Here is a 15,538-nt window from a genome sequence, read left to right as displayed (position 1 = left end):
ACATGTCCCAATGTGTTTCATTCCCATATCCTTTCCACTATCACTAGATGATCTAATGCGCCAGACATTTCATGCTAATGGCAATCTAACTGTCTTGAAGATCAGGTTTAGTAGGATCATCAACTGTCATTTAGTGATAGTCTACTGAAACAGTTCCTTGTCTCCAGGGCAAACCCAGCGTATCACGAGCTTCTTCTGACGGTGCTTTGGTATGGAGTGGTCCATACATCTGCACTGGTACGCTGCACAGCTGCACGCATGTTCGAGGTAAGCCCTTCCTAATGTTTATTTAGCCATACAGTAAATAAAGTTGATATTTAAAGACATTTACCTTCCTCCAGGCCAGTCAAATGATTATTTTTTATCACCTAATGCTTTGTTTTTTATTCAGATTAGCTGTAATCTCATGTATTTAAAATGTTGATGGTTGGTGTGAGGTGGTATATATGTACTTTCAGACCTCTCCACACTCCCTCTAGGGCCCCCTTGTGCCTTGTCATCCCTGTTATCTGTCAAATCACTGGATGTGTTTTTGAAGTTGTTGCCGCTTTAAAGCATCCGTATGTCTTTTGCACCACAGCACGCTTGCTATTGCCATACAAAAATTACGTAACAAACGCCCACATTTCATCCCTCCCCCCCACACACACACGCCCCGTGTAAGTCCGTAATGAAGGTTCGAGGAGTGTTAATAAACTCTTCCATCTGAGAAACCCCCTTCTCCTCATCTGTGGTCGTAGCTTTAGTTAAATTTGCCTGGCCTTTTTAGTCCTTATTTTGATTTAATTCATCTGTGTAGCGCCTCTTTGGGCTTCTGTCATGTTTTTCGTTGTATGTCTGCGCAGTTTTTTTTAGTTTGTTACCGTTGTTTCTTTTGTGTTCTTTTGTTTCTCTCTCTCTTTCTCTCTGCGGTGTTCCATGACACTGTGCTCGCTCTTTCCATGCATCCTGTGTGACATCACCCCTGCTCTGACCAATCAGCTGTTGGTGAAGGGGGTGAATGAAACTCTAGTAGCTCAGAGAGTTGTTCCAGCACTTATCACTCTCTCCAGTGATCCTGAAATGTAAGTCTCCTGCCTCCTTCATCCATGCACCTCCCTCCGCCTTGGTTCTCTCAGGAGACCACAGCTCTAATAGCCTCTCTCCTATTGAGTAACGCCTACCTGTGCCACGAGATGGGCGGAGCCAAGATTTATGGGTTTCAAATAATTTAATAAAATTAACTTATAATAAAAGTTCATATAAATGAAAGTCAGGATGTTAGCACATAGAAATGTTTTATTATTATTTAATGAAATGTATGGGTCATATTTTACACTAAAATTCCATCACAATGAACCACATTTTCCCCTCACAAATTCTTATTACAGTAATCTCATTCTCATTATAATGACTGTAATACAGTCATAAAAACAAACTGCAGTATATATAAAAATAAATAAAAATGTTTCATTTTTTATAGAAAATAAAATTATTTCTTTTATTTCTTTAAAATCTTTTTTTCAATTATTTTATTCTAAGGTTGGAATATGGCCCAGACATAAATATTTATTCATGAAATTAAAAATTATACAAAATTAATTGTCTATATGTGTATTTGCTGTCAAATTGATTAATCGTATCTAACAAAAGTTTGTTTACATAATATATGTATGTGTGTATATATTATTAATTATATATATATATATATATATACATTTATATATACATTTACATACAGTATATATATATATATATATATATATATATATATATACATATACATACAGTATATATAAATGTATATATAAATGTGCATGTCTGTGTATATGTCCATATACACACACACACACACACACACACACACATATATATGTATGTGTGTGTGTTTGTGTGTTATATAGTGTATACACACAGCAATATATATAATATATAAATGTATTAATATATATGCACACATATATTATGTAAACAAACATTTAGATGCGATTAATCGATTTGACAGCACTAGTATTTTTTTTCCTCATAATAATAATTTATTTGCATTATAATAGGCTACTAACCAACAGAAGGATAAATATGCATAATTACTATGAAAATAATGTCATAATGCAAATAAATCTAAAAACACACTTGCAAAAATCCATTTTTTTTCTTTTCTTTTTTTACATTTTATTCTTTTTGAGGTAGAAATATGGCACAGACATTCACGTTTATTCTTGAAATCAACTATTATTAATTTCAGCTAATATAATTCTTCCTTGTATGTGCACCATTTGTAATTGATGCTGATCATTATGTCAGTGTGAAGGTGTGAATTAACACATGTCTATCTGTCTCTCCTGATGAAACCAAGGCTTGAGAGACAGTGCTTATTTTGTTTATGTACTAACATTCTTCATTCAGGCTTCACTAACCACTGCACGCTTGAAGAAGCTACCTGTTTTTCGCAATCCATTCATTCTTTCAGTCAACCCATCTGTCCATCCATGTAGCCTGTGGCATGTTTGGCTGCCAGTCACTTTCTCCCAAGGCCCCTAGTACTACAGTCTTCTCTACCACCCCCTCCCTGCTAGGTTCTTGGCCGTTTGTGTTTGACCCCCCCGTCTCTCTTTTGCATCTGACCGGTTTGCAGCTGATTCTTCGAGGCATGAGCGAAGCCTTAATTGACAAGCGAGTAGCTCCGGCCCTTATTACCTTGTGCAGTGGTCCTGAATTGTGAGTTAACCCTAGCTATGAGACATTTTAAAAACCTCCTCTCCGCATTCTCTTAGTTGGATATTTTTTATTTTTATCTTTTATTTTCTGGGGGGTTTCAGTGGGTTTGGATATTTGTTGTCTGTTTGTTTCTGTTTTGGTTTTCATACTGACATGGGAATGATCATGTGACATTAATCATCTTGCTTAGCACATATTCCATCAAGTGATTGGCATCTCATGGTTCTGTTCCATTCATGCATCTTTTATCATTTTATTGGGGAAATGAATGGTTTCTTTTGGATGTATAGTGACGAATGTTCTGTTTTCAGCTCAGTGAGGATATCAACAATACCTGCCTTCGGAACAATTATGGAAACTGTAACTCAAAAAGAGGTACAAGTCTTCCATATTACAGACACTGCACATATATTTGTCACTTTTAAAATATTTAAGTCGCTATATTATCGAAAAATAGATATATTTGGTTATTGCTATATAATATTTTATGGCTAAAACTTTACAATAAGTTTCCATTTGTTTACATTAGTTAACGTGAACTAACAATGAAAAATACTTCTAAGACATTTTTTAATCTTAGTTGTTAGATTTTAATAATGTATTAGTAAATGTTGCAATTAACATTTAACAATGAAAAGTTGTATTTTTATTAACTAATGTTAACTAATGGGACCTTATAAAGTGTTACATAAAAAATAATGTGTGTGTGTATATGTATATATATATATATATATATATATATATATATATATATATATATATATATATATATATATATATATTATGCAATTCATACAAATAAATGAAAAATATTAAGTAAATATTAATTAGCACTGCGGCTTACAGAGTGAATAGAAAAGCTCTTATTTACAGCAAATATATAAAATTATCCAATAAATATGAATTGTCACAAGTTTACAAACTGTGTAGAGAAGCTATAGAGATGTATTTAATGTTTTTGTGTGTGTGTGGGTTCATTAGCTGCTAGAGAGAGTGAAAATGCAGCTGGCCTCTTTTCTGGAAGACCCCCAGTATCAGGACCAGCATTCTTTGCACATGGAAATTATCAAAACATTTGGAAGAGTAGGACCCAACGCAGAGCCGCGCTTCAGAGATGAATGTGAGTGTCTTCTCTATATATTCACTAAAGAAAGAGTCACATGCTTATGCAAAGGTTTTGACTATTTGCACAGAGAAAAACACAATAGCTTGTTGTAATGTGATGAAAACAGTACTGTCATGCTTCTGTAACTGTGTGCACACATTAGTTTGGCAGAAGTATTTTGTGATGTTTTTTTTGTTGTTTTTTCATGCTCTGTCCTCTGCCTGTTTTTCCCCCCCACAGTTGTTCTTCCTCATTTGCACAAACTGGCTCTGTGCAACAACCAGCAGACGGTGGAGAGTAAAAGAATTGACATTGCCACTCAACTGTTTGAGGCGTACAGCGCCTTATCCTGCTGTTGTATCCTTTAGAGTCACATTAAGGAGAGGTCGTAAGTTAGACACTGTTCTGTCTGTTCAGAACTACTTTTGACTGCCAATAACCTTTCAGTTTGTCTCACATAGCATGGTTTTGACGAGTAGCATGAAGTCTGGTCCACTTTGCAGGTAATTCTAATCTCAAAAAGTGCTGTGCTGACACAATCATACATTAATATATTGTGATAATTTTTCACACAAAATCGATACTTCAGATCTTTATATACTTTTTTTGTTTGTTTATTCAAATTTTTATGCAAATTTGGGGTTATTGTGTAAAAAAAACGCTGGATGCAAACACCAAGATGCGCATACATTCTAAAAATGAGCTGTATGCTCAATTGAGGCAGATAGTTTTTTTTTTTTTATCTGATAAAAAGACTTGTGCATAAACTACAATGGAAGCATATTTGCAGAATAAAACCCTCGATCCGCAAGAAAAAAAACGAACGTGACTTTGCTTCAACAGAGGATGTGATTGGATAACTGGACTAACCAGCGGACCAACACAGCATTTCAAATGTTGTTTTAGTTATTCTGAAATGCCCGAGCCAAAGTCTACAATCAAAGTGGTGTCTATCACGATTGCGTTCCCAAAAACCAGACATCCAAATGCAAGATAACATAACATAACAAGGAATTTATGATGTACAAAAAATAGCCACAGTGGCTTCCCCGATTGCAGAAACTTCCATTATTACCAGTTTGTGCGCCTATTTCCCAGAAAGTGACGATGTTGTTGAAAGAAACTCTGCTTTATTCGCAAATGTTTTATGCGATATTCCAATTTTGCGCATGTTTAATTTGCAACTTTGGATGGAAACATACTGTAGCTAATGTGGTAAGAGCCGCTTCTTTGTGGAGATGTATTAAATCCAGTGTCTGGTTATTTCTCAAAAACATTTATTTTAGTTATTTAGTGTCTTGTAAACACTGCTATATGTCCTCATACAGCGATTTAAAACCTGATATTTGAGTAAAACCCAGCCAATCAAATTGTAGCTTGCCATTTTGCCAAACCCTTGCTATTTTGGGGGAAAGTATACACTAGACGGTCCATGAAAGTCTGGGGGCAATTGTTTGGCTGACTATTTCAGGCTTCTTCTTTTTTTCAATAAATCAATCAAGCTTTTTCTTATTTTTTGTGAGCCTCAGTTGTGCCTAGTGGTTTGCATTTCCAAAATTACCAGCTGATTTTTCTCTAAGAGGGACCATTTTGATTACAAATTGAAAACATATAGACAGTGGATTTGGACTGCACACCTCCAGTGCTGATGTTTGGGAGCAGAAGCCATTTTTCACTGGTTTCTCTGCTGATTTTGTGGCGTTTGGCAGCTTGCACAGTATAACCACAGTTTTACCTCCAGTTTCAACTTAATAACAGAGACTGAACACACAAACTGTGTGGCCATTGTTTTTTGCGTTTTTAAGCAATGGTCAACCATTTAAGCTGGACATGAGTCTCCTACATAGTTGGATTTGCATTCTCACTCTCTTTTTTTTCTTTTCGTCTTTTCTTCTGAGAGCTTCAACGTTGTGAAAAATGTTTGCATATCCCGCTGGCAGGGAAAGAAAGAAAAATAACCTCAGCCATATTTGTACACTAAATTGCAGGGTGGATGGCAGAATTTGTCGTTAAACGCTCTGTGATGTTGTTCATTTGAGCGAAGAGAGCCTAGCCCAGCCCTTTGGTCAGGATTCCCAGCATACATGCCTCTGCAGATGCTCCTTTGTCTCCCCCCCCCCCCCCCCCTTCAATCTTTCTCAGTTTCATTTTAGTTTTGTCTGCTGTGCCACGGTTGAGACCCCCCTGTAGCAGTGGCTTGCCCCCCAGGCAGTTTTATAAAACCTCGTCCTGTCTGTGTTTTGAGGTTTTGCAACATGATCAATATGAGGTTGAGTCTGAATCATTGGGCTGTATACTGGTGTGTACGCACTCTAAAAGTGCAAGTCATTATGGGTAGTTGTTAGGGGTTTAGCAGTGCAGATTTCTCACAGTTCAGTTTATATCAAGTTTTGTGGTGGTCATTGTTTCGGTTTGGTCTCTTTTCAATCATGAAGCTTTAAGCTGATACCGATAACTGATATTTTAACGCTGTTGTTTAATTCATGGTTTTGTTCATTTGGAGTTTTAGTACAGCAATTCAACTGATTTACTCTTGAAAATGAAGATTTTGTTATTATTATTAAATTGAATTTATTGCATTAAGGATATCATTTATTTTATGTACATGATGAAAATTACATATATTTAATATATTAATTTGTATATAATTTTAAACTTTGATAGATTAACAGCCCTAATTGCAGATTTATTATAGTGTACATTTTTTCACATTTGCTAATGTAGTAAAAATTTAATATTCTTTCTGCATTATGGATATAATATCTTTTCACATCAAATATTGTTATATGTGATTTAATTGTCATGTATTTAAAATAATTAATTGGTATATCTTGTAATTAATTAAACTTTCATAGAATAACAGCCTTAATTGCAGGTTTACTGTAGTTTTAAAATAGTTTTTATTTAGTTTTTACTGTTTTCACTCTGTGACTTAGTTTTAGTGTAGTTTTGTTTTGTTTTTCGGTATTTCATAGTTTTATTTCATTTTTATTTTAGTTTTAGTGTTTTTGTGTTGTTGTATATCAAAGAATGAAATGAAGTGTTGCAATTTAGTCGTGAATATTTATTTTCATGTCCAATTTTTCTTATATTGTATTATATTAAATTACATTATATTAAGGAGTTTTCAAGTATGCGTACTGAACCATTTAAGGGGAAGACGTGTATATTTTACAGGTATGCTTTCTTAACTCTGGGGCTTCAGTTATTTCTGAAGAACTTATGGTGAATCATTTCCTCCCTGGACTGAGATGTTTGAGGACAGATATGGAGCAGCTCTCTCCTGAGCATGAGGTATTAAATCAAACATTTCAAAAATGTCCTAAATAGTTTCATTTTCATGTCTACGTGACATTACTACAGTAGCCAACTATAATTGCTAATTAAATACAGACCCATAACACTGAGTCACTTTCCTTAGCCTGGTCCAGTCTTGTCGTCTTAACATTTTTTTTACGCTGCATGTCATAACACCCAATTTCTATTTATTTAATTTCCTTTGCCTAGTAATGTCCAGCTGATGTGCGTGTGTGTCTGCGTGTATGTCAGACTTCCCAGCAGCGCTCTAAGAATACATCCTCCTTTTCCCGTTTGTCCTTTAGGTTATTCTCAGTTCCATGATAAAGGAGTGTGAAATAAAGGTGGAGAACAAAGGCATTGGCGAGGCACAAGGGTGAGAAGACACTCTCTTTCATTTATTCATAGTTGGCTCACCATGATTTGTCTTCTTATTTACTGTAAACGGAGCCTCAAATCACTACATTTAAGCTAATAAATACAGACACTTCAGTTTCAGTATAAATAATCCCTGGCCACAAAACTTAACAAGCGAACAAGTGCTCATTCTGTAGCAGAGTAAAAACAAACTAATTTCACAACACTTCTCAAGTACACCTACTCAATCGTATAGTACCCAGGAAGGCTTTTCGCATGCTAATTTCCTTAATAGCATGGGTTTGACTCAGTCTTTCCGCTGCTAGTATAGTTCCCATCATCAGGCTTAGCCACATGATTATTGCAAACCCGCTCCCCATTCACGCAGGCCTGTACGTAGGCTGCTTCGTATTACACTTTAAGCATCTGAATTCACTCGTACACTTATTTCTCATTTTGCCACTGCAATTTCGGCTTTTTTCTAATATAAAAGGTCAAATGATATGCAGAGAATGGGTTTTTATTTGCTTAAGTGTGCAAGTTTCTAGAGTTGAATGACTCTAGATGTAGTGAAGACGTGAGAGGGTATATGCAGTCAGATTTTTGCTTGCTAAGACTCTTTCTAAATGTGGGTTTCCAAAATGAAGCTTGCAAACACGTGTGGCAGTCTTTAAAACCTTGGGCTTAAAGATGTGGCTTGATCATAAACGGCACTTGTCGTCTTAATTTCACAGTGGTGTCTAAGCAACGCTTCCAGTGGTTTTGTTCCATGCCTCTGTGAGATATTTATAAATGTTTGAACTTTATAAATGCAGTGAAGTCTGTCATTGCGACTGTCACGACAAGCCATGATACATCAGTTTGAATCCGTCTCTCACAAATGGCGTAGGTTGTTCTGCCATGAGTTATCCAGGATCTTTTATATTTAGTTAGTTGGGTGAGAGAAATATATTTAGTATGTTTTAGAGAACAAAACATGTTGGTTATATAGCAGTGATGCTTATCAGTACATAAAGTGTTTGATTTATAGAATTTTGGGGGGTTTTATCCACGTTGGGTATGATCATAAAACAGAAATGGTGTTAAAGGGGTCATATAATGCCATTTTTGTACAAGCTAATATGATTCTTTAGGGTCTAAATTAAAAGTTTGTAATATACTTTAATTAAAAATTCTCATTTAGTATTGTAAGAAAACGCTCATTTTACCTGGTCAAAAACAGCTCTGTTTTCAGCACGCCGTTTAAGTGCATGTGTCTTTAAATGATAATGAGCTTTGCTCACCCCGCCCCTCTGTTCTGTGCGTACACCGTAACACAATAACACAATAACCATAACGCGTTGTTCATTATAAACATGGGATTATGAATTATATTGAGAACGTCATACATAGAAAACATGCCGTAATGTACCCTGAGTGTAAAAATAGCCGCATTCATCGTGAAGCGTGCTAGCGATTTGCAAAGATTAATATAAATATTAATATAAAGGTTAATAAAACGTTACACTCACTTCAGTTCTTCTGGAGGTGCAGCAGGAACACGAATAGTTGGTACCGATCCTTTTTTCAGGAGCAGCTTCTTAGCAAATAACCAGCTTTTTACTGACCCTCGTTTGTAAAGCAGTCTGGTGTGTGAAATGATTCGCGCAAACATGAAAACATTGACGTTGATCGTGGGGAATATTCCCTTCGAAAACAAACTCAGCCACTGCGTCTTCAGCGGTTCGGATTTAGGAACATCAACATGACTGCTGTGTTCGTTATTACACCCAAGAACAGAACACCACAATCGCTTAGACGCCATTCTACTCAGTGCTCCAGCGTATCAACTATGAACGCGCCTGTCGGCGCGGGCTATGATTGACAGCTCACTCACGAGGGCGGGTCTGTGTTGAAACGCTGCTGTCAATCAACCATCGTGGGCGGGGCGTCGATTTTGTGACGTCACAAAATCGAACAGCTTGATTTGAGATGGGAGGAAACATATAAGAAGATTTAAAAAAAACACTGGATGGATTTTTATCATTTTATGATGGTTGTGTACAGGCACTGCCAACACACATTTCAGTACAATCAACTTGTAAAAGTGCATGTACCATTATATGACCCCTTTAAAATATTCTATTTATCTACAATATTTATGTACCATCTTGCAATTGCATGACCTTGAAAATTTGTATTCACACCTGATTACGGAAATAAAAAAAAGCAAAAGAAATTCATCAAATAATCCTCGAAAGCAAATGCACAAAAATATTAAGCAGCACAACAAACTGTTTTCAACATTGATAATAAGAAATGTTTCATGAGCACCAAATCAGCATATTAGAATGATTTCTGAAGGATCATGTGACACTGAAAACTGGAGTAATGATGCTGAAAATTCAGCTTTGATGATTTAAAATTGAAAATAGTTGTTTTAAATTAATAATATTTCACAATATTACGGTTACTGTGCAAAGATGAACAAAATTCTTGAAAGGATGAGTAATCAATGAAAGAATTTTCATTTTTGGGTGAACTATCCCTTTAATAATATGTACTGAGTGACTGAAACAATCATTGTCATGGAATACACTTGTTTGGTCACATCGAGTTCACAGTTTGAACATTCTTGTTTCCTTTTAAGATTTTTTTTTAATTATCACGTGTCGCTTTTAGTATGGCTATAAAGGTCTTTTAACCTTAAATAAAGCACATAATCAGTACCTGAGATTGTCATACTTTTATATGTTGTTCCAGCCGCAAAGAAATAGAAACCGTTTTCTAACCCTCGAATGCTGCGCTGTCCCCTTTCAGGTCCATCTCTATTGCAGCGAGTCTGGTGGGCGAAGATGCGAAGACCAAGTTTCTAAGCAAGATGGGTCAGCTGACCACCTCCGGTGCCATGCTGGCTAATGTTTTCCAGAGGAAGAAATGAGAGCTGCTTGGGTGTTTCCCATGATCCTCCACTTTCTGGGATCTCCTACTTGAAGTCAATCGTCTGCCTTTCTTTTGTTCGTCTTTGATTTGATAGGCTGTATTTTTAACATATTTATGTCTTAAATTTATTCCAGCCTCCAAAGAAATTTGCACTCTTGTTTCAATGTTTTCCATATTTTTTTTTATTTCGATTTTATTTCAGAGGCTTATTTACATCACTACATTTTGTTTTTGTTTTTGACAATGTGAACTTTATGAAATCAAAACGATGATTCCTTCCTCGTCTCGACTTTTATGTGTTTCTGTGTCTCTGGATGAAATTTTCTATAAGTGTGTAAAATTGTCCGGGGATTTGTTTCTCTTATTTTGGATATGCTCCAACAGTAAATAACTGTAAAATACAGTGAATTGAGAAAACAGTACCCAATATCATGTATATTTGAACATTCGTGTCATAAAATAAATAAAAAGCGAAGACCACTTGTGTACTTATGTACTTCTGATTCTGTGTGTTGTCTCTTGAACTCTTTAAGATTGTCTTTTAGATGATTCTTTGCTTTCTCAGACATCTGGCTTGACAACAATCATAATAAATCTGTAAGTACTTCTGATACAGCAAATCAGTAGCACATTGTTTGTTCCTCATGTTATCTGACTCAGAGGTTCATATCAGTTTACACACAGCATGTCCCTAATGCAACTTGGAATGAATTGTGACGCATATTTGAAACTTCGACAGGTGTTACTACAATAAACGCATGGCCTTGAAAACTAACCAAAAAAAACTTAAACTACAAAGACGTGGGCTTGTTTTCCTCCACATTTGGAATAAAGGTTCCAAAGTTCAAGGGCCTCTTGATCACATGGTCAGCAGTTGGCGGGAGAAAATACTGGTATGGTTCTGCAGAAGCCTTTGTGTGAATCATTTATTGACTGAAGGAAAACGAAATTTGCATATTAATTTTAATCTTTAACTTTTGTGTTTACCCTTATGCTTATCACAGCCTAACTTTTCTTCTTTAAAGAATTCCTTTAACTCATAGTGAAAGAAAACAAAGCTGGTATTTGCATAAAATATTAAAGTTAGCACGAGGTGACCGCATGATTTGGAGCCGATGTACAGTAGTATATGGAAATTTCATCAGCAGGGATAAGTTACTCATGAGAGCAGGGCAAGAGTTGAAGAGGATTGTGAGTCAGACGTCAGGAACATTTCCAAACCCGGAGAGAGTGGCTGCCTAAAACCACGGGAACATTCCGCCTCTCCGTGTTTTTATTCCTGTTGTGCTGTTGACTGAGTGCATAACAAGACGGCAAACGGGGACTAAAAAGCTTTGAGTTCTATCCAATATGCGACCACTCTGATGGCAAACTATAAAGCGAAGGGTTTTTGGAAAGTGCCAGTATCAGCCTGGGTTCCTCTCCTAAAACTTAAAAACACATGCATATTTGTGAGTGAATCAAATATACATTTTACAGATGGGAGGATGAATTTTGTATTTATTTGCTGGTAGATACGGCAGACTGGCCTGGATCTGGTTTTAACCAGACAAAATGGCTCAATGACAAATATATGGAAGTCCATTTCTGCCACATAAGGAAAAGAATCATGCATTGGTAAATCATAATTATGGCATAAAAGATGGAATTTATAAGATAAGACATTCTGAGATTAAAAAAGACAATGATAAAGTTTACTGTCACGATCCCCAGCTGGAGTGCCCTTGAGAGCCAACAGGGGGCACTCCATCACGACTTTTCTCATTCCATCAAATACTTCATTTCCCATCATCCTTTCCCCAGACTCATCTTCCATTATTGTTTTCAGCTGTTTCTCATTAGTCTCATTAGCTCACCCTATATAAAGCCCGGTCTATCAGTCACTGCTAGATTTTGTGTGTATTTTGGTACTGCATCTTTGAGCCATGTCTTCTGGTTTTCATTCTCAGCCTGGCCTTTTGGATTTCCCATTTACCTTTGCCCTTATCTCAGTCATTGTTTGGATTGTTTATGACCTTTGCATGGATGTGGATTAACCTTTTAATAAAATACTTCTGTTTCGCCAGTCTTGTGGTTTCCTCACAAGATGGCTGCCCCGCCAGAGTTCCGGGTCGTTATGAACGTGCACATGAAGGTGGTCCCCAACAGGCTTTTGCCATTCCGTCAAAGACTTCATTTCCCAACCTTTGCCTGGACTCATCTTCCATTATTGTTTTCAGCTATGTCTCATTAGCTCACCCGGTAAAGCCCGATCTATCAGACACTGCTAGATCTTGCATGTCTGTTGTTGGTACTGCATCACTGAGCCTTGTATTCTGGGTTTCCCATTTCTTGTTTTTTTTTTTTTTTTAAGTCTCTGCCTGGCCTTTTGGTTTTGGATTCAGTCATTGTTTGGATTGTTAATTTGTGTATGACCTTTGCATGGATGTGGATTACGATTGTGGGTTACCCTTTTAATAAATACTACTTTCGTATCTTGGAGCAGTTTCATAACACTTGCCTTATGAGAAAAGATCAATTGATAAAAGTACAATTATATGAAGTCCTTATTACATGGTGTAAATTGAAATTATTCCGAAAAGTCAAAATGAGGAGACATAATTATGACAAAGTTGTTTTATTAGATGCATTTCAATGTCATAATTGAATTGTTTTATAATTATGGGTAGCATTTTATTTCGACATCTCATAATTTCAACTCATTTATGAATTAGTATCTTATACTTTCTACTTTTGTCATATATTTTTCTCATAATTTTGACTTTTTACGTCAATTATGACAACTTTTCCATTTGTCAATTTTGATTTATCTCATAATTATGACTATATCATAGTTTTGACATTTTATGTAATAATTGTGAGTTTGTCATAATTATAATGACGTTTGTTCATATGTTGTGGAAATGGCTTCCATATTTATATTTTAAGAGACTTGCTGACCTTGACAGTCATAAGGGTCTGCACTGCAGATGCCCTCTCAGTGATGTCATTTCCTGTTCTATACATTTATACTGGTTGCACCACACAACTTTGATTTCGCAAGCAAGTTTTTGACATTTTAAAAAGCAGTGAAGCTTTTGTTTTCCTTTTTTACAAATTATGAAAAATTATACCAAACTCCAGTACTTTTTACGGGTTTCTTTCAAAGCATTTAATTCCTTAAAAGAGACTTTTTTTCTCTTTGTTATAATACCAGGATATCATGAATCACCCTGACTTTTCTTGACTATGCCCCCTCAAAAATCATAACCTATTCACATCAGGTTGGGTTGGTTGGGTGTTGTTTTTGTTTTCATGCTGGAACAATCGGTCTATTATGACATTTCTACAACTGCCTGACAGCAGCTTTGAAAAGTGTCCAGGAATTGAGGACACCAAGTACACCTGATTTGCATGCAGGGTGCAGTGGTAGCACGGAGGAGAGCGCATGGATGCCGAAACATGCCCTTGAGCTTTACTGATGACTGTTATTCAAAGCAGGCAGCGAGGGCTTAAAGGAACAGACACGGCAGCATTTTGTGAGCTTGAAAGCGAGAGGATGGTGAATTAGAGAAACTTCTGGCAATATTTCAAACACCCCACCTATGTCCCAAAAGCATTGCTACGTGTATCTGCCCCATTTACCCTCTAAGACAGATGCCAAGTGAGCAATTATGAGTTGACAGTTAAGCAAGATAAGAATTACAGGCAAACAACTCACAGTTTAGCATTAAATAGAGTGACCTTCTGCTCAGAGAGACCACACACTAGTGGACCATCTGAAAGATTTATCATTTAGCTATATGATATTCCTTTGAGAATTGTAGAACTCTCTGGTCCAGAACCACAAAACCAATCTGGAGAAAAAGTGCACAGTTTCCTTATCAGTTACATGTTCTACACAGCAGTCAGAAACAGGATTTATACTCTTGAATATTAGCAAGTATGAGCTTGAGGGAAATGAAGGTTTATTTACTGAAATTAATGGAAAAAGCAGGAGCCTACAACATATTTAATATGGAGTTTCTCTTAAACACAGTAAATGGCAAACTGCTTGTTTGCGCTACAAACCAGTGTATTTATGATTGTAATAATAAATTACAATAATAGATAAATACCAGTTTGCACTTTGCAGCATATAGAACTGTTTGTACAACTCAAATAACGACACCAGAAGCCTTGCACATTCAGCCTAAAAAATGGCTGTGCCCTTGTGTTAAAAATAGTAGGTCCAATTAAATATTTATTTACTTACACCAACTTTTTAATAAAACGGTTATAAAATCTGACTGGATAAGCCTTGTTTGAAACATTGTAAAATTACCACACTCCTGCGCATCATTTGAGTTCTGCCAACCTAACATTTGATTGGATGAAAATCTGTGTAGTGGGGGAATGATACTTTTTTTATCTGTTTACCGTAAGTTGCTGCCAACAAGATTGTAACAAGATTACATGCAAGTTGACTGTAAAAAAAGAAAAAGTCATTTCAACTTAAATTACATTAAACTGACTTCAAAATGAGTTGAATCTTGCATAACATACAAAAAAAGTTGAAAATTGCTCGCAATGTAAAAACCTAATGTTGTCATGACTTATTGATCATATAATTTTTTTTGCACAGTATATTCTCCCATATTTTCCCCTATTTTGCATAACACGTTTTAACATTTAGAAATAGATGTCAGAAATCATGGCTGATTTTATTTTAGGTTCACTCACCACACTGGAATTGGAATGGCAAGTCAAGTGCATTCCATTAGGATACAGTATTCCAGCACTGAGCTGTTGCATAGCCTTTACTTGCAAATAGATATCTTAAACTTTTGATTTATGGGGTTTTCACGCTACTTTACGACTTCAAAAGTAATTTATTTCATCTTCACTGCACCAAAGTGCTACAGAATTGAACAATAATGACAGATAATGATTGTGGCAGCACTTTATTTTACAGTAGCTAGGCTACTGTTACCCATCCATACTATGATGTGCTTATCAATTGCAATAACTAGCTACTAACCCTGAACCGACCCCTAAATTAACCTTAACCCAGTTATCTTACATTGCCCAGTCCACATATGTACACTGTAAGTGCACGTACTGTAAAATAAAGTGCAGCCGTGATTGTCTGGTTGTTCTGAACGTCACCCCGTTTATATGTGGAATACTTTGATTACGAGA

General features: G+C 36.0%; 1 protein-coding gene across 7 annotated transcripts in view; it reads left to right on the top strand.

The window, feature by feature from the left end:
* The window catches only part of relch (RAB11 binding and LisH domain, coiled-coil and HEAT repeat containing), a gene marked incomplete at its 5' end in the record, with an annotated part of 56,606 nt that extends 45,748 nt beyond the window's left edge, over positions 1–10,858 (top strand). For 4 of the 7 annotated variants that reach the window (XM_081353065.1, XM_081353064.1, XM_081353063.1 and 1 more), the window contains 8 exons: positions 168–267; positions 982–1,064; positions 3,009–3,072; positions 3,679–3,817; positions 4,043–4,159; positions 7,008–7,096; positions 7,405–7,475; positions 10,256–10,858. In XM_081353065.1, coding sequence (XP_081209191.1) covers positions 168–267; positions 982–1,064; positions 3,009–3,072; positions 3,679–3,817; positions 4,043–4,159; positions 7,008–7,096; positions 7,405–7,475; positions 10,256–10,376 — 784 coding nt within the window. In that variant the 3' untranslated portion in view covers positions 10,377–10,858. Of the gene's footprint in view, positions 1–167; positions 268–981; positions 1,065–2,614; positions 2,698–3,008; positions 3,073–3,678; positions 3,818–4,042; positions 4,160–7,007; positions 7,097–7,404; positions 7,476–10,255 lie in introns of all 7 variants that reach the window. The other 3 variants (XM_081353066.1, XM_081353062.1, XR_014029221.1) reach the window with 2 other exon arrangements.
* Between the last annotated feature and the right edge of the window lie 4,680 nt (positions 10,859–15,538).

This window comes from Scardinius erythrophthalmus, assembly GCF_964197995.2.
Source record: "Scardinius erythrophthalmus genome assembly, chromosome: 22".
Taxonomy (NCBI): domain Eukaryota; kingdom Metazoa; phylum Chordata; class Actinopteri; order Cypriniformes; family Leuciscidae; genus Scardinius; species Scardinius erythrophthalmus.
Note: the sequence above shows the minus strand (reverse complement) of the source record. Positions and strands in the feature narration are given on the sequence as shown.